This window comes from Pterocles gutturalis, unplaced genomic scaffold (genome assembly GCF_000699245.1).
Source record: "Pterocles gutturalis isolate BGI_N339 unplaced genomic scaffold, ASM69924v1 scaffold11038, whole genome shotgun sequence".
Lineage (NCBI taxonomy): Eukaryota > Metazoa > Chordata > Aves > Pterocliformes > Pteroclidae > Pterocles > Pterocles gutturalis.
The window spans coordinates 25,137-49,089 of record NW_010118118.1 but is presented as its reverse complement, the minus strand read 5'-3'; the positions used below and the strand labels follow the sequence as shown (position 1 = coordinate 49,089).

At 48.4% G+C, this 23,953-nt stretch overlaps 1 protein-coding gene across 2 annotated transcripts in view; it reads right to left on the bottom strand.

Annotated features, from left to right (window-relative positions):
* Nucleotides 1-23,953, bottom strand: part of AXIN1 (axin 1) — a 67,354-nt gene that overhangs the window by 19,627 nt on the left and 23,774 nt on the right. For both annotated transcript variants that reach the window (XM_010076076.1, XM_010076077.1), the window contains exons 2-3: nucleotides 8,930-9,070; nucleotides 1,956-2,052 (exon numbers count right to left, since the gene is read on the bottom strand). In XM_010076076.1, coding sequence (XP_010074378.1) covers nucleotides 1,956-2,052; nucleotides 8,930-9,070 — 238 coding nt within the window. The remainder of the gene's footprint in view (nucleotides 1-1,955; nucleotides 2,053-8,929; nucleotides 9,071-23,953) is intronic.

Below are 23,953 nucleotides of genomic sequence, written 5' to 3'. Positions count from 1 at the left end.
AGAGGTGATTTTAAAAGACTTAACTTTATAACAATTCACTCTGGTGTTGTCAAAACATATTGTCTAATTACCTTCTCCTTTCTTGGCTGATTGATAAGCGAGGGCAGAGCAGCGCCTCTCTGAAGTCGATGCCAATTCTGTGTCAGTAATTGGCTGGCAGGAGGTGCCAGAGTGTCTGAACTAAACTTTTATTCCCTGGAGAAAGACCAGAACTAACTCGACTTCTCAGTCCCCTGCTCCCATATAAATATGCGTCAAGATGCCTTTTTCCCTGGGACTTAAAATTACAGTGCAGAATCTAATGGGAACAGCGGATGTTTCACAGAAAAATCCTTGTGAAGCACTTGTGTGTAGTTTAGGAGGAATATGTAATTCTAAAAGACTGTGTAGATAAGTAGGATAATATAAAAATTTATAAGCAGCAGGTGGCCAATTTAAACCTTGGTTTTTTTCCCCTCCTTTTTTAACTGGTTTCCAAAAAGGTCGATAAAATTTAATGCTAAGTAAAACTAATTAGCCTGCAAGGAACTGCTGCTGGAATGACACTTATTCAGTTCAACAAAAGAAGTGTTTGGCAGATGGAAGTTCATTAAAGCAGAGCTCACTATACATATTTAATGCTCCATACTCTGAGTTTATAACCTGCAGTTCATTGAGGCACTGCCAGTGCATACGATCAACAGAAAGCCACTATTATTTTTATCCAAAAGGTAAAGCCACTGACAAGCTTTGAAGTTGGAGAATATTCACTCGGTAGTTCCCACTGTTGGGGAACAGCAACAACAACAACAACAAAAAAAATAAAGGCCAGGCTTTCAAACTTCAGCTCTAACAAAGCCATGCTTACAGTAAAAATGGCATCAAGTGAAATAAAAAGGCACCCAGCCAGCCTTTTCAACAGCGACCACACTGTGAAAGCAACTGTGTGAAAAGGGAGGTGACTGAGCAAGGATGGCTACCGAGCGTCCGCAGCCAGGGCTTTTATTGTCAACCCAGTGATCAAAGCACAGGAGACCCTCTTAAATCTAAGGAAAATAATCTAATTTAAAAGGCAAAACAAAGAGTGGTGGTTTTGTTGTGTGTGTGGTGGTTTTTTTTCTTTTAAATCAGATTAAAACAAGGGTGTATTTCTGCTGGTATTGTGCTGCTTTGAGCAGGCAGGATGAGAACAGCTGCGTCAAGTTCGAAGGCACTTCTGGAAAAAGCAGATGGAGGCTTTTTTTCTCTCTATTTAATTTGTGCTGGAGTCCAGCTGTCCAAAGGGAAAAGAAGCACCTTTATTCCCTGCTAGATATTAAATGTCACCTGTGACTTCTCACAGAAGGAAAATAATAATAAGCAGAGCTGCAGATGGTGCTGCAGAGCCCTAGCAGTTACACTCACCTTCCAAAGCTGTTTGCTTACCTGGAGCAACCGGGGAGACAGTACCAGACAAATGAAGTACTTACGCCTGCACTTTCTTTGCTTTCCTGCCTCATACCCCCAGGCGGGCTTTGCCGAGTCTTTGAGAACAGGTTACAGCTCCCTTGGGCTGCCCAGTGCAGAAATACTGCCCGGGACAGTCGCATTTCTCCCCAGCTGACCTTGGCCGAGAGCTACATCAGCCTTCGTGTCCCATGGCCTCCTACACCTTCTGCAAACACCTCCAGCCCACCCGAGGGCACGGAACCCTCTCACAGGCAGATGCGGCCAGCGCTTCCATTCTTGTCCGGGAGAAACAACTGGCTACTGACTGAATGGTTAAGAAAAATTACATGCTCTGGGCAGCCCTGGATGCTGAGTTTGGCAGAAGCCTACCAAACCATTTCGCAGCACGGTGCATTTCTATCTTAAAACATCCCCAAATGAACCCAGCGCTAAGGGGGGCTAAACTCGAGCGAGCAGAGCAACCCCTACGCCAGAGCTCTGGCATTTTTTGCATATTTACCTCTGGGGCAGGAGATAGTGCTACTTACAGGAATGTGAGGTAGTGGCACACGTCCATTTGCTTTGGCACTTTCTTGCATCTCTCTGCGATGCTGCTTGCGGAGTCTGTACGGTGGGATCCCATCTCTGCCGGAATAAAACAACAACATGCCCTGCTTTAGTGCCTTTCTCTGGTACATTATGTTCATTCAAGCCTCACCGCTGCAGACTGGCTGGTAGGAAACCCCTTCACGTTTGAGGAAGACCTTGCACACCCAGGGTGAGTGCAGCAGAGCAAGAGGAATCCGTGTGGAGAACGATGCTCGTCAGGTCCCCAAACCAACTGCACTCTGGCATCAGGTGCCAGGGGACTTACAGGGCATCTGCCAGGAGCCGAGCGAGGCAGGGTTCCTGCAGCCGCTGCCCAAGGTGGAGGGCAGGGAGAAGGGCTTGGACGGCATCCTGGTACCTTTTATAGTTGGTTGCTTTCTATAAAAGAGCCTGTAACGTACACAGCAAACCACAGGGCAGGCCAGGAGGGGAGGAGGAGGAGGAGTGGGAGCTCAGCGAGCATCTACACCAAGGGGAACTCGGTTGAGGAACAAGGTATATATTTTTAAGAGAGCGTGACAACTTCTCAAACGGCTTATCAAAGCAAAGGGGTGGGCTCCACTGCTCTTAAGACGATCTCTAGCTCAGACTGAAGTTACGGGCTTCATGCTGGAGTTGCTGTGCGGAAGAACCCAGCCTGGCCCCAGAGGAGGCTGGACAGGCTCCGGGAGGGATGCCACGGGCAGCAACACCCACGTGAACCAGCTCCACGCGGGTTTGTGCCCTTACTGACAAAGCTGGGGACCCAGCAGAGGGAGACAGAGGTGGCAACGATCCTCGGTCCTGACAGCCGGGGAGCTGGGCCCGTGGCTCTGCCAGGAGCTGGGGGGTGGTGCAGACCCGCTCTGCCCAGCCGTGGGCAGCCCTCTGCAGAGACGGGGCCTGGGCACACATCGGTCCCTGTGCCAGGGGTCAGGGCCACCGGGCTTCACTGTGCACTCCGAATGGCAATGAACCACTGGCTGAGCCTGGCTTCAGGTGAGGAGAGGAACCGCGGTTTTGTTCTCACCATCGCACCCACCCGCTGATACCCGGGACAAGGGGAACATGTGTGGAGTGGAGCCCAGTGACGAGATAAGGACATGGCCCATCTCCTGGTCTCCATGGCCCTCTCCTGCTATTCTGAGACAAATCAACGAATGCAAAAACAAACGCCAGCCTGCAGCTTGCCAATTCGGAGTTTTCTTTTTTTATTTTATGCATTTCTCTGTTCTAGTACAAGTACCTGCTTGGGAAGGCCATGCTGTGCCATGCCATGGAAAGGGGTGGAAATGGATGGAGGGGTTTGGTTTGTCACAAGTACCAAATAGCTTCCACGCACCCGCGCTGTCTCCTTCCAAAGCCACACTGTACAAAGGAGCCAGTCCCCCCCCAAACGAGCCGGTCCCAGTGCACCTCACCAGGACAAGATGTTTGCAGCGGCCAAATGTCCTTAGCACCTACCCCTCCCCGAGTGCCGAGCACAGCTGCTGCTCCAGAACATAAGGCAAACAGTTTAACCAGCAGACTTTAAAAGCTGAGATGCCATTTGGCAAGGGAAACACAATTCACTGGGGTGTTTTGCCTGCAAACCTCCCGAGTTCCAAGCACCAGCCCGTGAGAGGATGGTCACCGCCAGCTCTCCTCCCCGTCGCTGCCGTGCCCGCAGCCCCGCCGGTATGCTGGAAACGCAGGCGCAGGCAGGATCGCCACCAAATTACATCAGAAGAATGCAATTTCAGGCAGTAACCCGGGCATTCAAAATTAAACACCATTAAAATAAAATAAAACCCATGCTTAATGACAAGTGCATTTTAGTAGGAAGACAAATGAGAGAAGAGAAAATTAGCCAGGCTAATTACAGCTCTGGCTAGTGGCTGCAGGTAATGCAGGAGGAGGAGCGGGTCTGGGAGCATCACCTCCGCTGCGTCCGGCAGTGACACCTTCCAGGAGCAGAGCAATTTCCCCGAGCGTTGCTATACCGACAGGCTTTCATTAGGTGGCTTCATTTTCTTTAATGACAAACCTCCATTTGAAAAAATAACTTAAGAGACACAACGGTTAAAGAGTTTCATGGCAGCACGATGTGGCTTTTTCCAGACTGGATGGCAACAAAACAACTGGCAATTTTTACTGAAAAAAAAATAATGGGGGGGATTATTCTAGCCATCGCCGGTCAGCATCGATAGACAACATTTCAGTTTAACCGCTGCACAAGAGCTGGGTGCCAGAACACAACTCACACGCTAAAGCCATATAGCCATTCGCAGGAAAAGCAGCATTATATTAGAAGGTGCAATTTCTCTTTCTTTCTCTCTTTTTTTTTTAATTCTCCCCAGCAGCAGTCCCAGCGGAAAGAGCGACTTTTGTTCCCAGCACAGTAGCGAAAGGCTGATAATGGCCTCTAATCTATCCGGCTTCAAACACATGTTCAGCCCCGCTGTGCTGCCTTTGATGTCATTTTAACTAGATTCCCCAATGCCACCTCTGAACTTGGAACATTCCTTCGTTCAATGTACTGTGCCAACTCAACCAGAGGAAGCAAATTCAAAGATAAGCACTTTAATTTTATCCCAACAAAACCTTATTCAATAGATGGGGGGAAAGCAAGGAAAACCAATACTGTACTTTTGTTTTCCTTTTGTCAGGTAGCTTGCTTTGAGATATTTTCAATAGATAGAGAAATAATATATATTAAAAAAAAATCAAAACTTTTTTAGAGCACATCTACTTTTAAAATAAAACTTTCCCAAACTGTTTTTCCTTGTTTCACCACGTGATTTTCTGAAGCACCAGAAAGCTCTGTGCTGAAATGCAACGGAGGGAGCAAGAGTATTTCTATCATTTATTTAATGATAATGCAACTGGTTTGCTACTGGGGAAATGTGGGGGCTTCCTCCCCTCTCCAAACCAACCCATAAGAGCCACTGGTGAGCAGGGAGGTTCTGCTGTGGCTCTGCAGTTGGGCTCGTCTAACAAGGGCTGTCTTTGCTCCTCTGCAGACAGCCTCCAAACCCAACCATTAAGCCTAACAAGTTGGAAATCATCATTTGGGATCTTCTAAATTAAAAAGCTGTTAATCTTATTTAAATATATCAGAACACAAGGTCATTTTGGATCACAGGTCATAGGAAGAGCAGGAAACAAATCCCCAGCGAAACTGGTATTTTCTACCAGTTACTCTTATCAAAGCACCACGGTCACCCAGAGACCTTTCTCCCATAAAGAAGCACGATGGGAAAATCGCCAGGCATTTTGGCCAAAGGCCACTCATCTGAGGAATAATATTCAATCCGCAAGGTTTTTTGAAGGAGTAACCGCTGTCCTAAAGCCCTTTGCTCCGGGGAACGTCCATCCTTACTCTGGGGCAGGTTCCACTGGAACTGGGGAAGAACCAGCCTCCCTCCGGCCAAGTCCACTGGCACCAAGGGCTTCCCAAGCCCCCAGGGGAAGGCAAAGCTCATCTCCCAATCCAGATAAGCCAGGACACATGATAAGACCCAGAGGAAGGAGTATTGTTGTTTAGTTGGACCTCAGCATTGGGCTAAAGAGGAGACGTTATCTCTTGTTTACCCATTGTAAGCTCTTGCAGAAACAAAGAGAAGAAAAAGATGGACCTAAGGTATTTCTGCATCTGAACTGGAACAGCACACAGCGATTTAACCCATTTCAGCTTCTGCCTGTTGCCCTCCTACCTAGATTTGCCTTAATTTTCTTCAGTGTCTCTGTTCTGACAATTTCCTCTCCCCCTGCAGAGGCTCGGGGAAGATGCTCTCCGTGTGCAGGGGTATCCGGGACAGCAGGAGCCTTTCAGGACAGCCGTGTCAACGCTGCGGCAAGCCTGGGGCAGCCCCCGAGCAGCCTGGGGGGAGGCAGAGCCCCAGAGCCCCTGACCCAGCACGGCACACGGCGGTGAGGGATCCAGCCCCACTGGCAGCCACGGCACGCTGGCTGGGCTGGCGCTCACCGGAGCTTACACCGTGTCCTCTCCGGACCTCATCTCCGCATAAACCAGCTAAAACAACACAGCTGCCGCGCCGATTATAAAAACAGGTTTCAGCAGAGAGGACTGGAGCTGTTTTGCCTACAAGGGCAGAGGAATTTGTATGACACAGGAAGACTGAAAAATAATCAGCGGAGCAGAGGCATTTAAGAGCAATGTTTTTTAAGCCACTCAAAAAGCAAACTCGTGGAACAACAGGGACTGATAACACACTCGTTATATAAATTCAACCCATTACAATAATATTTACCGGAGCTTGGAAAGACATCCTGTTGAAAGGTTGTCTGTTAGGCAAGTGTGCTTGTAGCTGGTACCACAGAAATGACTTTTAAAAACACTTGGGCAAGCTGGGCACTCCCAAAAAGCCTGTGCCTGCCTCCCTTCGCCCCAGCTCCGCAGCCCAGGTGGCCAGAGCTTTTGCACAGCTTGCGTGCAGCCACATCCAAACCCCGCTTTGCCACGACCAATATACAATATCAAAGCCTGGACGGCAGCTGGTGACAACTGCAATACATCAGGGCACAAGCAATTGCACAGCACGTTCGCCTTCTCCACCAACCTGGCTTGGCCAATGCGCGAAGAGCGCGCCTTGCGCCCAGCCACGCTCCCTGTGCGCCCGCTCGCCTTCCTATTAGCACTCCTCAATTAGCCGGCATTTGCATCCTGATTGTCCGGACACCTTCTCCTCTGACAGGGGGTCACAGAGGTTTCCACCGTGGGATCAGACCCAGCTGAGGCGCTGCCTTGGAGCAGAAGCCAGGTTTCTTCATTACCGAGCTGGGCTGCTGTACGCAAACAGCACACACAGGGAAGAACCTCGCTCATCAGCAAGCGAGGCTTTTATTGCCATTTTCTCAGAGGAGGCCTAAATTCAAAGCACCGAGACATGCAAGTCTTGTCAAGCAGCAGGAGTCCCTTCTTTAACTTGCGTCCGGTTGTTCTTCATTTTTGCTGCCTTGAGCAATTCTGCAAAAATTCCTTTGAAACTCAGGAGGCAGACAGGTTCAGCAACGCCATGTAAAAACCGAACAAAACCCGGGACTGGAGTTTTAAAGGATGTAATGAAGAGCAAGTGCTGAAAGCAGACAGTGTCTTTGTAAGCCGAAGGTCAAGGCTCTACGTCCAGAATCCCAATTTGGGGATCAATCTGCACGCATCCAGCTTGAGATGCACAGAGAGAAAGATCACAGGTTTACCTTTATAATTTTTGAGACTTACTCAAAATGAAGCAGAGATGAGGTTAGTTATTAGCAGAAGGCAGCGCACGTATCGGTGGTAATTAAAGTCCTAGAAGCAGCCTGTGCTGGGCATAGAAGGGATAAAATGCCTAAAGGAAAAAGGTGCAAAGAATAAAGAACGCACACGATGGTCAAACAGAAATTATTCTGCCTGTGAAAGAAATAAATTCTGGCTACTGAAATAAAAATTAGGAGGGTGAAGAACTCTGGCATAAATGATCACAACCTATCGCAGGTGTAACCACCAGTGCAACCCCACAAGCCTGCCGGACCAGCGGAAAATGAAGTGCTAAAAGCTAATTAATTTTGAAGAGTTCTTACATCTGTCTCTCCTGATAACAAGAAGTTACACGACCCCTGCTAGCTTCAGAGGACTCCTCCGTATAAATTGATGAATATGAAGAATTGCAGAAGAAAGTGGCAAAGCAGCTGGATTTGTATCACACTGAGCCTTTCATCAGCGGTCCTCTACAGCCTTCCGTCCCAGCGGCACCCCTGCCTGCCGCGGGCCTTCGGCCAAGGGACCCTCCTCCACTCTGCACCAGGACACGGATAAGGTGCGAGGAGCTGGTGGCAGTGAGCAGAGAGGACTCAATAACTGCTCCTGAAGGGCTCCAAGCCTCCGCAGGGTCAGAGACAAAGATGCTACTGACTTGCACAGAGCCACCGCGGCAGAGACAGAAGCCCCCTTACCATGCGGCACATTCGCCGCTCACCGTATGAACTGAGGGCAGGCGGGGAGCGATGCCAGCACCCACTAACAACATCGGCAACACGGGCTGCAAAGTTTCTCCAGCAAGGTCTGAGAGCTCCTGACATTCACAGTGACACTAAACGAGGCTCTTGGAGGACTCGTGTTTACCACACTGCTGTTAATAAAACCCTCTCCCCGCTCTGTAAACCTGTCATCTTTCGCTTGAAGAATCAAAGGGTTTCTGCTCTACAGAAAGACTGTTTGCATTTGCACTACTAAAAACCAGACCAAACATTTAATATTTTCCCCAAAATATTTTTTTTTCCATCACAGAAATGCAGTCACAAGAAAAATCTTGCAACCCCTTTCTCCTCCCTTTGCAGCCCGTCTTTAAGGAAGGTGTCTCACGGCTGAGATGCAGGGCACTGTCACGAGAGGAGGAACTAGAAAAAGCAAAAAGATTTGGCAAGGGCTTATTGGTACAAATTGCGTTAAAGTGCAGCGGTCACCAGGCATAAACAAGAAGTGGTCAGTCACCAATCCCACTGAAGAGCAATCGCACACTGAGCACAGTTTGGCAGCAAAAAACCTCAAGAGGACAAGGACCTTGGTAAGTAGAACTCTCTGTCTGACACTGAGACGATACTACATCTCAAATCACTTATGACAAAGCCACCCAAATTTTCCAATGTTTCTTGCACCTGGCAAGAAACACTGCAGGAACTCTGCCCAAGCACCATTTATTTTACTTCACTCAAAACCATGTGAATGTTGCAAATTTTCCCAAGCCCAGCAAGGTTGAGTAGCCTGCACAGTGACAAAACAATCCTGCTTGAAAAGAAAGCAAGAACGATCGTGACCTTGGTTTAGTCAGACATTCCCCCCAACACCAGCTGTGGCAAAGCCTCCCCCAGACCAACCCAACAGCGGCACCACCTCCAAGGAAGCACATGCGCTATGGTCCCATTGATATTGTCCCACCAGACCAGAGTTACTTACACGCTGCTGTCCGTCAGCGACATCGTATCGGCATCACTGGACATGCTCTGCTGCTCGCTGTCGTTGGCACTGGTGGCTGGTGCCAAAGCGTAGCCCGTGTTGACATAGTAAGGGTTAACAGGCTCTCTCCATGACCCATGCCTGAAAGAAAAATTGAGAATGTCAAACGAGAAGGACACAACCTTGACCACACTCTGCATCGCTGGGCAGAAGGGCTCTGCCTGGAGCTCCAGCACCGGCGACAGGCTATAATAAGCTGTGCTTATATTAAGCTGCACTGATAGACCCACGAACAATTTGACTCATAACTGGAAGCAAAAGGGAATTACTGGAGTAATGACAGTGATACTGTTAGAGATGAAGAGAGGGAGGGAACAAGTGCATATGGGACAAGTCCAGTTCTCATCAGGATTTATCATGTCCATTGGCTAACTGCTTAGCTGTCATTCTGTGAGCAAGGCAGGACATCTAAAAGCAATCCCAGACAATGAGACAGCATTTTTCTTAGTCAAATCAGGCTTCTTTCCACTCTTGCAGCTGTGAGGGACGCGTTGCATGGCTCACCCATTCTACGCTTGCTTTTACACCCCTCTCTACTCCAACGTGTTTGCCAAGGGAGGAAGGGAAAGCAAGAAACAGCTGTTGCTCACAATGCAGTACCTAAAGCTGACCTCAAATGTCACACGTGGGTACATCAAACACTTGCAAATTCCACCAGGAAGGACCATGTCATCACACCGGCTCTTCCAATGGACAACCTGGCCATGGATTTACAGAGGCTGCCCGGTCCTGCAGCCAGGTTATTCAAGTGCATGTGTGAGCAGGCCAACCTCCTTCCCCTAAACAAAATGTACCGAGAGAGACCGCTTGCATGAGCCAGCTTGCGATGTGAGTTCCTTGCTCAGGAGGAGAGCGGCATTAATGGGGAGGCAGCCTGTGAACCAAGCGGGCAAGAGCTCCTTCACGCCGACTCTGCCACCGGCACAGAAATCCTACCGCTGGCCATGTCCTCCAGCCCTGCCACACCGCAGGACAGCCAGGCCACGCAGGCGTCCTGGTGTCGCTGCAGGTCATCCTGCAATTGCTCAGGAGGAGGAACAAGCTGAACCATTCACATGGACACAGCATCACGTAATCCCCCACTCTCCCTGCCCACCCCTTGGCACGAAGAGCAGCATTTGTACCATGTCTTGAAGCGGATAAATTCCTGGGGTTTCCCAGCTCTGTTACCAGCTCTGAAAAGCGGAGTCCTGTTTTAATTCAGATCACGAAGCTCATCAGCATGACCTTTTATTTAGTAACTCAGTAACCGGCACCCAGTTGATGTGGTTTGTAAAGGACCTTGAGCAAACACCTCCAAGGAGGACACACCACGCAACTTGTGCTTCCCTGTCCTGCTGTGAAAAGCTTTTCTGGCTGTACTGCCGTGGGCAAAGTCCCACCAACAACAGCAAACTGCCCCTGCCCTGATGAGTTTACATTCAGATAAGACAAGGAAACCCATGAGAAACGCACAGATGGAAGGACGGGAGGTGAGGAAGACACCAGCAAAGGGAAAAGTTGTCAGTTTCTGCATATTTGTGCCGAGTATGAACATGGGATAGCCACTGCGTGAACCGGGACCAGCAGACAATCCATTTAAGGCAGAGGTCTTCAGAATGATTTATGTACAATACGGTACTTGGCGTACAGGGATGGGAGCGTTACCAACATGTTTTAAAGCCCGAATCTGACAGGGCTACAGCCTCCAGCCAGCACAGCGTGCACACAGCTCCTACTCACCATGCCCTTCTGCTCCTGGACACAGGACCAGGCAACTTCCCTTGTAACACATCAGGTCATGGGTGTTCACTGGTCACTAAGAAAAATCATATTGGTTTAGGTCCGCTATAGGGTCAGCTATAACTAAGAAAAATCATATTGGTTTAGGTCCGTTATAGGGTCAACTATGAACAAATTACCCTCCTGTTCTCACGGAGAGAAAACACGTTTTCCTTGCGACACAAAGCAGCAAGAACTCCCAGCGATTTCTCCCCGGGTGACGAAGCTCAGCATAGCTGCGGAGTGGTGCAAAGAACACTCAAAACGGAGTCAGCTGAGGTTTTTCATGACCGTTTGAGGCAAAGGGAGCCTCGTGAGGTTTCTCCACGCTCAGGTGCAGTACAGAGACAGCTGGGTACGAATGCTTACAGGCACCTTGAGACGGCGAGTCACCATGGATGTCTTCCAGCACACAAACTTTTTCTGTCACTGCAGATGTGCACTGGAGCAACCTTATTTCTATATTCCATCAGATTTCAGAACAGCTTTCTAGGGCAAATATTTAAGGCTGCAAATAATTTGAGCAAGTTGACCCTAAGAAGCAAGGTATAATAAGTGAAAACCTTACTGCCCCCCTTCAGCAGCCCTCCCCTTGCAGAATGGTCAGTTCTGAAAATTAAAGGCGAGCTGTGCAGTGCAACCCTCCTGCCACATCCGATGTGACAGTTGTGCGATGGAGGCTGATACAACCTCTTAAATTGAGGCAGGAATGATGGATAGCGCAGGCCTTCCCTGAGGGCAAAGAGAAGGATGCTTTTTGGATAACCCAATTAAAATATAGCACCAACTTCTAGTGGACCTTCTGCCAGGACTCTCTGGAAGCGGCACAGATTATTCTAGCAGCATATTAACAAAGTGCTATGATCTATAGAATAAATGCCCAGATCAACCATTCCTCCTGTGTATCTGCTGATACAAAGGCAGAGCAGCAGAGAGCATCTGAAGAGTTCGTCAGGTATGGATCTGAGGTGGCTGAAGGAACCCGGAGCGAGCAGCTGGGTGCTGGGTGGTCCCTGGATGGTCCCCGGCCCCTCGGCAGGAGGTGGGATGGACGGGCTCTCCCGCAGCACTCCACGGCTGGGGGCTTCCCACGAAGGACGCAGGCAAGAGTTTGGTCACAACTGCTGTGTTTAGCTAAAATTACACACTTAAGCATGTATACAGCAGGGATTACTTCAATTTTAGCTCTGCCTCTAATACATCAATGCAAATGTAAACTTTCAGTAAGCGTACGTAGATGGAAAGGGTATAGGATTTCAAAGCAATCATAACAGGTTACATTACTTTTGAGGAATCCATCTGTATTCAATCCTCCTCCTAATGTTCTCTCTCCCTGACAACTCTCTTCAGCTGGCTCGTATCACTATTTGAATGTTTTGTGCCCTGCCTCTGAAGAACGCTTTCAACATCTATTAGGAGGAAAACATTAAAGGAACATGGAGTCTAACAAAAAAAAACCAACCCTGGTCACTTCTGATCTGGGAGGGGAAGCTGCTTTAAAAGGGATACAGGCACACTCACAGTGATTTGAAATGTCAGCTAAAAACCTCACATACCGAGCTCTACGTGCTGATAAGGGCGATAAAAGGGAAGGTGAGTATTTAAAGTTAGACTTCACAAAAATTCCTGCAGACTTCCAAAAATTTTTTATTTTTGATGGAAAGAGCAATGAACGGTTTTGAAATGAACACAGAACATTTCACACATCGCAGAAACAAAGCTGCACGTCTCTTCTGCAGCTCTCAGTTGCTCAACCCTCAAAATAATCACACAGGGAACAATTATAATAGAGATCACAGCGACCCAAGTAAGTCAACCTGACCAGCTGCCTTTTCTTTGCATAAAGCTCTCCACTGATCCCTGTCAATACTGGTAACGCTGACAAGGGCCAAAACTGTTGCAAAAAAAAAAAAGCAAGCATCTCCTTAGGGTTTTCCTTCTATCTGTTCAGAGTTTATTTTGCATGTTGCATTTTGCATGGCTGCATCCCATCCCCACATCTCCCAGTCCTCCGACCATGCAGCACTCAGAACATTAGCACCGTCAGATCTTGGAGCTTCCACGTAAGTGAGAAGAGACGTGAGGTCCTCTTTGGTCCTCTTGCCCTAGCTGGTGTTCCCACTGCATCGTAAGTCTCTAAGGGCATCCTTCTGCTTCCAGCCTGGCATCCCCAGTCTCCTTCACACAGCTCCCCACTGACGACTATTTCAAATTTAAACCAAAGGTGCAAAGTCTTCAATTTTTGCCAAACACGCTACTCTTTGCTCTCTGCAAAAACAGCATGCTCTGGCTGGCATGTTCTGGGGAAGCATTGCATCACCTTCAGACGCCACAGCAGGAGAAAGATCTCACAGATGCTGCCTACAAACCCAAATCCACACGGCACTCCCTTCGGCTCCCAACAGCTACGTACCTCCTTCATCGATGTTCTTTACCAAGCATGGAGAAAAAAAAAACTACGGCAAGAAGGAAACTTCCTTGGAGATGAAAGACCTCTAGGCAATTAATTTCTGTAGAATTTTAATTTTCATTGGAGGGAACAAATTGCACAACACTCTATTGGCAGGTCAGTGAGCCATGGTCTTCCCAAGTCTGCTGGCAGTTCCCGTGTGGCTGGAGCAGCTCCCAGTCTGACAGGGAAGCTGAGCAGATCCATCAGTGTTCATTGCTAACATTTTCTCCAGCTCTAGCACTGAATTTTTATGACACTGACATTTTCTGGAAGAAAATTTTCACTCAAAAGAATTGAAGTGGTGATAGGCAGGCTGGCAGTCCTCCTCTTGCAAGGGTCCCCCACCCGCCTGCCCCTGACCTAAGCACATCTCCCACCTCCCTGGTGGCATGGCACCTCCAACCCCTGCACCAGCAAGGAAGCAGCACTAGACTAGTAAACCCAAGAGACAAAGACTCATGAAGGTGACCACCACAAAACTCCAACACATTCTGCTCACGTTCCCCCAAACAGCGCTTCTAGAAGATGTCCTCCCATGACATACTCTGAACCTCCTGTCCCCAGGGCTGGAGTGAGCAGCTCATCTTTAACATGGGAGAAACCCCATTTTCTGCACAGCTTGAGCCACGAGGCAGCTGGTCATCACCCAAACTTCACAAGTTGCCTTGGAAAGCTCCAAGCTGCAGAAGCAGCAGGGGCTGGAGTACATCCCATGGGAAGATACCCCAAAACGGCCTCTGCAGAACCTCAGGATCTCTCACCTCAGCGGACAGCAAGGCGAGTAGCTGTGACACCCTCCCTCCTGCCCAGCAGCCAGGAACCTCGCGGCAGGACATGATCCCTCCTTCACTCTCCTGGCGGGTGGTGGCTGACCTGCGCGATGGTGCCCAGAGACCACGGAGCCGGGCTGCACCCCAGTGAGACCCAGCTGCTGAGTCTCTGCGCTCCCACCCTGCCTTCTCACAGCAACTTCTGGCAACTTAGTTTAAACTTTTATAGTCCTGGGGTTTTACAGATGACTGTTTGCAGAACTCCATTTGCAGGAGGAAACCAGCACTAAGCCCTACACTTATTTGTGTCTCTGGTCATTTTGTCTTTGTGACTGGGAGGACGCAGTCTAATGCTGTCACATCCTTCCAGCTCATTACTTTAACATCTCTCATTTATTCAATGCGAAAAAAACTAATTTTTCCATGAAAAAAAGTTACATACTTCCACCCACGGAAAGAAAAGCAGCTTTCAAAACAACAGTTCCCCGAGTCTCTGGCTGGCCAGACATGATCAAGCAGAGCTCCCTCACGTCCCATACCCATCCACAACAAAGTGGGTGACTGTCACATCCTTCAAGCAGTACCACATGTCATTAGCACAACCGGTCAATCAAATTAAAAGGTGCACACGTTAGATTACGAGGTACGAGCCAAAGCCAATCCCTTCAGAATATTTAAACAGTGGTGACAAGAGCATCTGAGCAGCAGGGTCACCTCCAAAAAAGGGATTAGAACAGCACCCACCGAGGAGACTGATTTACAAGATTACCTTAATCTACCACCTGAACAGAAAAGTCTCCCTTTCCAATCCATGGTTACCAACGACCATCACAAAAGTTGCCCCATTCTGGGTATAAAACTATCAGAAATGTCCCAGAGCATTCACAGCGTTCCCATTGTGGGTATGTTTTGGAGACAAGAACAGAACGCCCATGAAGATGCAAAGCTTGACTCCTGACTGGATTTAACCTGCACTAAAGACACAAAGTCTGCTCAGGAGGTTAAAATTGGGGATTTAGCTGATAATTTCATTGCAGATCCTCAGGGCTGCTCCACTTAAAACTCTTCCCAATTACTCCGGGTACTCAGACGCTGCTGTGTATCTCAACTTAATGTCAAGCTAATCACATGTGTTCTAGGCAAGGGCAACTTCTTCAAAGATCACATCAATTCTGGACAAGTTAATCTGTTCTTTGAGGTCTCCAGATGGCTCTCGCCAAGAAAGTTCACTTCCAGCCCTGCAGCCGGCGAGCGCAGCAGCCCCGGCGCTCTGCAGAGCATTACAAAGGAACCAGATCAAAGTTGTGTCTCACAAAAAAATGAAATCTGAAGTTTGAAAAGCAACAGAAGCCTGTCACTTGTAGGCTTAAAGATGACTTCTGCATGCTGCAGCTATCAGGGAATTTATGATTACAGTCTGGCTTTTAAAAGCTGATGAAAAACCAACGCTCTTTAGTGCTCCTTGCCTTTGCAAATCTGTATCTTCTTCCGTGCTTATTCATCCTCCCACGCCGGAGGAAGAAGGGAAATAAATAAAAACTTCACTAAAAGTACAGATAAGGGCTCCTCTTCTCTTTTATTCTAAGACGTGCAATTCCATTTTAGGAGTATGCGGAGATTATTTCATGGGGAGCTTCAGTAATTACTGCAAAGTATTAAAGTGCAGTTGCAAGCCCTAAACTCAAGATCTACCAGCCTGAGTTTCCAATTTCTCACTCCTTTGCATTTACCAAGGACATAGTCCTTCTCTGGCAGGACTAAGGTACAGCAGACACATTCACTGAAACCGATCATTTAGATCACAGGTTAGAGCAAGGTGCGCGAGAAAAGTGAATTAGAACTTGTCAGAATCTAGGAAGGAAGCTGAAATACAGGAAATAAATTGTTTGCCTTAGGAGGCAAATAAAGACTAGATAGGCTAAATATTGTGGCTGTATTGCCCTATCACCACCCCAACCTTCTTCGGAAAGGCTTTCAGACAACAGGATGTAACCACCGTGTTCCACGGAAACGGCAGAACACGTCCCTCAAGATTTCATCTGACCGTCCCCGCTCCTCCTTCCCAAGAGAGGCAAGGCTGAGCTCATTCATCGCCCCAATAAAACACTATATTCTGCCCACGAGTTACAGATTTAAAATCAAAACTGTAAAAATCCAATTCTGACACACAATAAAGTCCTTCCTAAAAACAACACACGTCTTCCCTAGAATAAGACCAAAACCCTCATGTATTTAACAGGTCAATGCACAAGAAATGAGTAAAAAGAGAAGAGAAGATACAGGCAACACAACGTCTGCACGTCAATTCACAGCACGCTTGGATCATCTTCCTGAAACGAAGCGAACATTGCAGAACATTTTGTTCCTATTTAACAATAACAGATATCTGCTTCGACTCATTTCAACATATTAGTCTGAATTTATACCATAACTTTTTTTTTTAACATGATGTCATGATTAATACAAATCCTTACCCACTACGAAAGGTCGCCATTAAATAGGGACATTTACTCTAAAATATAAAGGATATTTGACTGCATTACTTGTGACTGAACAGGATCCTTCCTGCTTTGGAGCAGCCTGGCTCCATCAGCCATTCAAAAGCTTCTGGAGTGACTTAAGAAGCTACAAACCCAGGGCAAGCCCAGCATCTCCTGGGTGCATTTTGGATATCCAGGGTATACTGCTCCCACCCATACGCCACGCTCACCTCCGTGCCAAGACCTCTGTCAGACAATAATCCAAAGGAGAACTATTTTTAATACTTTATTAGAGGGGACAGACTCAACCTCGCACAAGGATGAACATCCACACTTGTTGAGCAGATCATCCCATCAAAGTGCATGCTGAACGCAACAAGAGGACCGTGCACCCGAGGACCAAACCCTCCTGATGCCTCCAGAACAGAGCACTCCTGCCCAGGACAGCACGCCTGGGGAGGAACGTCAGAATAGCAGCATCAATGTGCTTTAAGGTCATGTTTTGCACTAAAATAAATACAAATCTTTCCAAATCCCAGGGCCTGTCTCCGTGAGCTTTGCAGTGTGCCCAGGAGCCTGGGTTCCCTCCGTGGGCAGGAGATGCTGTGGCTCCAGCATGCTCCCAGTGTGCTCCAGCAGTCCAAGGGCCTGGGTGAGAACCAGCCCACAGCAACCCCCCTCCAAAACAAGTGGGAACCCCCTCCTCATCTTCCCCCTCTGACCCTCCCAACACACTCTCCCTGGGCCAGGGGCTGGCTGGCACAGACACGGGCACCCAGGCAGGCTCCTCTGCCCTCGCTTCAGCTGGGAGCTGGGGAACATTCAGCAACAAGCTGATAGCCACGACCTTTCTGCTCTGCAAATTGGCTTCTCAGAGTGCCATGATAACTGTGCTTAATATGGCAAGTGATTTTATGTATCTCTCTAATGTGCTCGAGTGGATGACCACAGAGAGAAGCCATTTCAGACAGACATCGATGCTACCATGTGCCAGCTCCCACATCTCTGCTTTTCTGGGTGATTCTCCCAGAAAAACCGGGGCTGGTGGAGAGGAGGAAACCCCTGCAGAGAGCGACAGTGTTCTCTGCATGGGCTCCTAGGCCTTTTCCCTGTGGTTTCCCTTCCCTGGGAAGGCAGGCAGGGCAGCTGGGAGACGTAAAGGCGTCGCAGAAGAAATGGTTGTCCCAGAAGGGGCAATACAACCATCACGGTGCAGATGTAAAAACACCAGAGAACCCCGCAGCCCTTCAGAGCCTTCCACATCATGCCGAGCGAGCGCCCATCCATTCGTCCCTTCCTCCGCCCTGCCTGCAGCCCGGGATGCTGTTCGCTCCGCAGATGAAATAAGTGGCCGACAGCATCTCCCAGCCACGGGCTGTCTGTGCAGACACCCACGCGCCGCGGCTGCCAGCCCAGAGCATCCCCCTCGCCTGCGCGGCGAGGGCCTTCGCGAAACAAATTACTTCCAAATGCCTGCCTCTGAGGCACGGGGAGAAAGGGAAGCCCAGGTTTATACCTGGAGAAGGCAGCAGCTCCACTTACAAACCCCACTGCCTGCAAACTATCAAATTAATCCCGGGATTTCAACAGCTTTTCTTCATTATTTTTCGTCTCAACCAAACCACAAATTTACTTAATGACTAAACCAGGCGAGCGAGTACTTTGTTTTCCAGACAGCAGGAACCTTTCTAACGGGATACAGGTTTGCAGAAAACACATCTACCTAACGTCAGGCAAGGGAGAAGGTCCGTTTCCGAGTTGTGTTCGATGCCTTTTCTCACCTCCCCAAACCTCCAGCACTGTGGTCGGGGCATCTCCGAGGCCCGAGCCCAAGGAGAGGCGCTGCGCGGGGTGAGGAGGAATACAATAAGAACACTGTGTTCCAGGAATGATTCAATAAAGGCAAGAGCATGCTTCTGGCTAGCAGGAGTCAGCGCTGTGACTCCGTCTGCCGCTTTTCTTCTCCGTCTGAAGCAACGTTGTTTGTCCACGCTGCTCTGAAATGGAAAGTATTTCCTCTCGCCTGCTCATTCCAAGGAAAGATCTGAGGAGGCCTGGTATAACCAGGCAGAACTGGGGATTCTCCAGCGCCTCCACTCTTCTTTGCCAAAATCCCTGCTCAACAAGAAAGGGCTTACAAGAAAGAAATTACGAGCAGATTTCTCTGTAAGCTCAGTAATTTAAGACCAGGGCCTGTAGGATGAGTGGATTTTTGGATGGGAACAAAGCATCCAGCTTTGGCCAGTGACTCCAGACCATTCCCTGCCTTCCCGCATACCCACGGAGCCTCTGGAGTGTTCACGGGCCAGGGCAGGGATGTGAACCACGCTGGGGAACGGGAGCCACTGGAACCAAAGGGCAAATAAGATCGCCCGGGCTGAGTCCTTCCTTGCATCGCCGAAGTTTTCAGGAGGGCACACATCCAGCAATGCAATGCTGTGTCTATATTGCTTTCTGCGATAAATTTCCCAATACTGAAATTAGAGCAGTGATGCTGCTGGTGGCTGAAACGAAGGGAGAAGATATGCAGCTCCAGGGGCTCCATTTGGCAAAGGCCAGTGGCAGCTTTGACATGACACTGTGTGCTTCTATCACCGGGCCATGCAACGTCGGCTGGGGCACCCGGTCGCAGACGTGCCAGCCACACTTAAATCCTCACCGAAACAACGGCATGGAACTCATTACCAACTTATTGCCAGCAAACTTGGCATTTTAATGAAATTACAAATTTGGATGGCAGAAGAAACTGCTTGATGTAATATTTTGAACAGCTTTGAGGCACCCGACTTGGCACCACAAAACCACTAAATTGTGTGACCAACGATCCTTGACAAAGCCCCACTAATGATGAGGTGGGCAGGATTACTGAGGGACCCCTAGCAATAATCCTGCACAAAAAAAAGATACTTTATTTCACTGAATAAGGTCTGTCTCATCAACACACATGAAACAATGAGGTCTGCCTCCCCAAGCAGAGTCACTCACCAGTGTCTAAACTCCTGCAGAAAGGATCCAAGAGACTCCCCCCAATTGAACAAGAACTTTTGAGGTGACCAACTCTGACCTCAGCTGCTAACAAAAACAAAAACACAGAGGGCTGGCAAGACCTGGCAGAGATAAAGCTGAGAGTCAGGATTTAATAGTGCTCCCAGAGGGGAGATGCAGCTGATTAGAAACATCTTCATCTTCTCTCTCAGCGTACATTAAAGGTCAGGAAGTGGGATCAGATATTGGCAGCACATGAAAAAACAACTCACGTTGAGCAAAAGACCTTCACAAAGACGTTTCGTACCTTTGCATTAAAAATTCCTGCAAAGCCTTATTTAACTTTACTTCCATCTAGGGAACACACTTCAATTTAAAGTCAAGAGACCATTCGATTGCAACAGAAAAGAAGATATTCCCCCACACCCCAAAGACTTCTGCCTCCAATCAGTACTTCATAATGAGCAGGAGCTCGTAAGCATCAGTTGAGTGCAACCATGCAACAGATAAGGAGGTTTCAGAAGCTCAGCACCATGAACCAGAGCTCTCCAGCAGTCCTCAGGAGCCTCACAAGCTCCCCAAACGGGGTCATTAAAGGATAGGTGTTGGATCACGTTAACAAGTGGCAGGCTGTATCAACAACAAACTACTGGTGAGCTGCAAAAAGCTTTAAAGCTTGCTCTGTCACTTACTGCCCAGCTCTGAAGAGATGTCAGCATCACAGTAAACGGATAAATCACAATCTGGTCTCCTGGTCCCTACTGGGAGCCCGTCATCTGACGTTCCCTTCTCACCTCAAACTGACCTGGCTGATACAATGCAGAGGCTGGGGCAGGACGAGGGTGGACTGAGTCATGCTGTCCTGCTGACAAAGTCCATTAGAGGTTGACAGCAATGACGAGTCCCCAGAAGAACTGTAATAACAACAACCAGAAGGAATGAACCACGCAGAAACTGTATCTAAGGGAGATGGATGCTGTTAAAAAGGATCTTGCCTTTTCTAGAAATACTTATTTTTTTCCTCTTTTAAGAGTTTAGCAGACTAGTAAGTCTGTAACTAGTAAGCCTTTAGCAAGTAACTTGCTGTTGTCCCCTGAAAAGAGGCGTAACAGGGAAGTTAGTCTTGTGAAGCCAGCCTTCCTTTTAAATTAGTACTAACATAACTTTTCCTTAGATGGTGCAGAAGGAAGTCTTCTTTCACAGCCCCAGTTCTGGGACACTCACTGAACTTTTCATCTCCAGCCAGACCCAGAAGCCAAACCATCAGTTGCTGCATTGAGGTCATACCAAGTCACATTTGGAACCTATGAATGCAATCAGTGGATCCAGTTTCTCACTTCTTGTGGTGCTACTTTCACAAATGGATTTCAATTCAGCAGCTAACCGGCAAACCAAAAGCAAAGAATTCAGCAGCGAGAAAGATGGAGATGAGCATCCACGGCTGGCGGGCGCAGGTCGGTTTGCGACGCTGGTTTTCTGCGCATACCTTGACTGGAACTAGAAGGACCCCGCTGGGCATGCTCGACTCTTGAAGGTGACAACATCTTCAGAGGCATTCACTAAGTGGTTGGAGGTGCAAAAACCAGTTCACCTCATTTACATGGATATTAAAACGTAGTGAAAAACAGCCAAAGGAGGCAAGGAAGGCAAAAAAAAAAAAAAAGAGAGCCGCTCACAGACAAATTGCAGAGGAGCTCACAAGGTAGCTCCCGGGACACTGTAATTCCAGAAGGTCCAGCTAAACCACAGACCAGAGGGGAGATGAAATACCTCTAATTGCAGTGAGAGCGTCAGGGCGGCCGTCGGGAGGCTCACACAGGCAGCCTGTCCCGTTACTGTGCTCACCGTTGCTCTGCGAAGTCCTCTGCGGGTTTTTTCTCCATGCGCTTTACAGCAACTGAAACCTGACTTCAAGAACTGTGCTGGGGTTTGTTGTTATTTTTGCCCCATGCAATTTTTCTGTTTTGGTTCTCATCCATTAGAACAGGCAGATATATGGGCTTTTACCTTTATTACACAAATTCCACAGTATCTTTTCATCTGGTATGCATTATTGTGGGGATATATATGAAGTACCACGTCTATTTAAAGGGCTGTAAAAGAGCTGTTTGAACTCTCATTACATTCCTACGTATCTTTATACAATTAAAACCAGTGGATGGTTCCATTTAGGAAAAATAACACAAGCAATGTGCTTTTTGCTCTAAATAAATTAGCCACTCTTCAGCTAAAAGACACCTGTGGTTTTTTTTACCTCAATTTCTTAAAGACAGAAGGCTAGGCGATCAAACTCTTTGCGTTCCTGTTGATCTCTTTTTTCCCCCTCCAGAAATTCTGAGTACAAGGTATTTGCTGACACTCAAGCAAATTCAACAGGGGAGGGATGCCCCAAAGACACTGCAATAATTAATGAAAACAGGGCGGTGTGTAGAGACTCCAAGTGCTCTGAGTAACGACAAGGCTGTGGCCAGATCTCAGCAGAAAACCTCCATGGAGGAGAGACCTTACAACAGCCTCAAATGCAAACAGAAGTTCCAGCTCCAGCTGACACCTTCCCAGACACCCAAGTCAGCATGGACCCACTGCAAAACCCACATTTTGGGAGCCCCAGTGCTGAGAACTGGTTTAATTCTGCCTTTTGGATGGCCGTGGATGAGCCCCAAATCCCCTCCAGTGCACACAATGTGTTGGCTACTACTGTTTTCTTCTTCTTCAGCAAGCGGAGCCCAGAGCAGAGCCCCATGGCTGGTCTGACCCACTGCTGCGTGCTGCAATCACCCAGCTGCCCTAATTAAAAACAAAATCCTGCGGATAAAGGCAAAGGCTGTTTTCCGTGTAGCCTAAGCCTGGAGCACAAGAGCTGTGAAACGCTGGAGCCCAGCTGCACGACACAAACAGAACGCATGTGTGCCATACGAGATGTACAGGACCTCACTGACCAGGTAGGTAATAAAAAAACACCTCATTGCTTTAGGTGTTTTCAGCTTAAGACAGCAGGGAAAAGCAACCTAGAGTTTTGAAAAAAATTGTTTTTTACTTACCTCACTTGTGCCCATGTACTACGCTATCTATTACTGATCCTGCACTGCCTCTGCAGAACCTCACCTCCTCAGGGCACCGCATAAACAGACTGATATCCGTATTTTCCCTCTCTTTTACATCACCCAAATCTCATGTTGAATGCGGGATTATTCACTTGGTTGGAGATTCTTCTACAGCAATTTACACAAGTGAATCTCGTGTTTATCTGTGGTGCTATTCTGGAGGAAGGAAAAGCTATTATCCTCTTATGTAAAAAGCCAACTGCAATGCTGGAAATTTTCTCAAAATGTGGATTCTCAATTTGAAATGCTCTTGGTCTAATACTCAACATTTCGGTAAGACTTCTGCCTTGCTGCATGCTCAGCACATCAGCAAGTCTGATCTGGGCCTTAAGTTGTGCACAGAAAAGCTAAGGCGTGCGCGACCACCCTCTCCCAGGGAGAAGAGCTGTCTTACAGGATGTCTCTGTCAAAAACCAGCATGGAAGCACCTGTGTTTTTCAGCTTGCCTGCAAGACAAGGTCTTCTAATGATGTAAGTAATGCAGGTGCCCTGTGCACCCTCCTTTCTATCTCCTCTGTCAGTTCTCCCTGCACCAGCCATCCCATGCGCTGAACACGCAGGAGTCCTAAAGAAAGAGTCAATGATCACACATCAACAGGCAGCTACACGAGTAAAGTTATGAAACTCCATGTGATAGCACCGTGGATCATAGAATCACTGAATTGTTTAGGTTGGAAAAGACCTGTAAGATCATCAAGTCCAACCATTAACCCAGCACTGCCGTGTCCACCACTAAACCATGTCCCTAAGCTCCACACCTACGCGTCTTCTAAACAGCTACAGGGATGGAGACTCAACCACTTCCCTGGCAGCCTGTTCCAATGCTTGACAACCCTTTCGGTGAAAAACTTTTTCCTAACATCCAATCTAAACCTCCCCTGGCACAACTTAAGGCCATTTCCTCTTGTCCTATAGCTTGTTACCTGGGAGAAGAGACCAACACCCACCTTGCTACAGCCTCCTTTCAGGTAGTTGCAGAGAGCGATGAGGTCTCCCCTCAGCCTCCTTTTCTCCAAGCTGAACACCCCCAGTTCCCTCAGACACTCCTCAGAAGGCCCGTGCTCCAGACCCTTCACCAGCTTCGTTGCCCTTCTCTGGACCTGCTCCAGCTTCTCAATGTCCTTCTTGTGGTGAGGGGCCCAAAACTGACCCCAGGATTCAAGGTGCAGCCTCACCAGTGCCGAGTACAGGGGCACAATCCCTGCCCTAGTCCTGCTGGCCACACTGTTTCTGATACAGGCCAGGATGCCGCTGGCCTTCTTGGCCACCTGGGCACACTGCTGGCTCATGTTCAGCTGGTTGTTGACCAGCACCCCCAGGTCCCTTTCCATTGAACAGTTTTCCAGCCCCTCTTCCCCAAGCCTGTAGTGTTGCAGGGGGTTGTTGTGACCCAGGACCTGGCACTTAGCCCT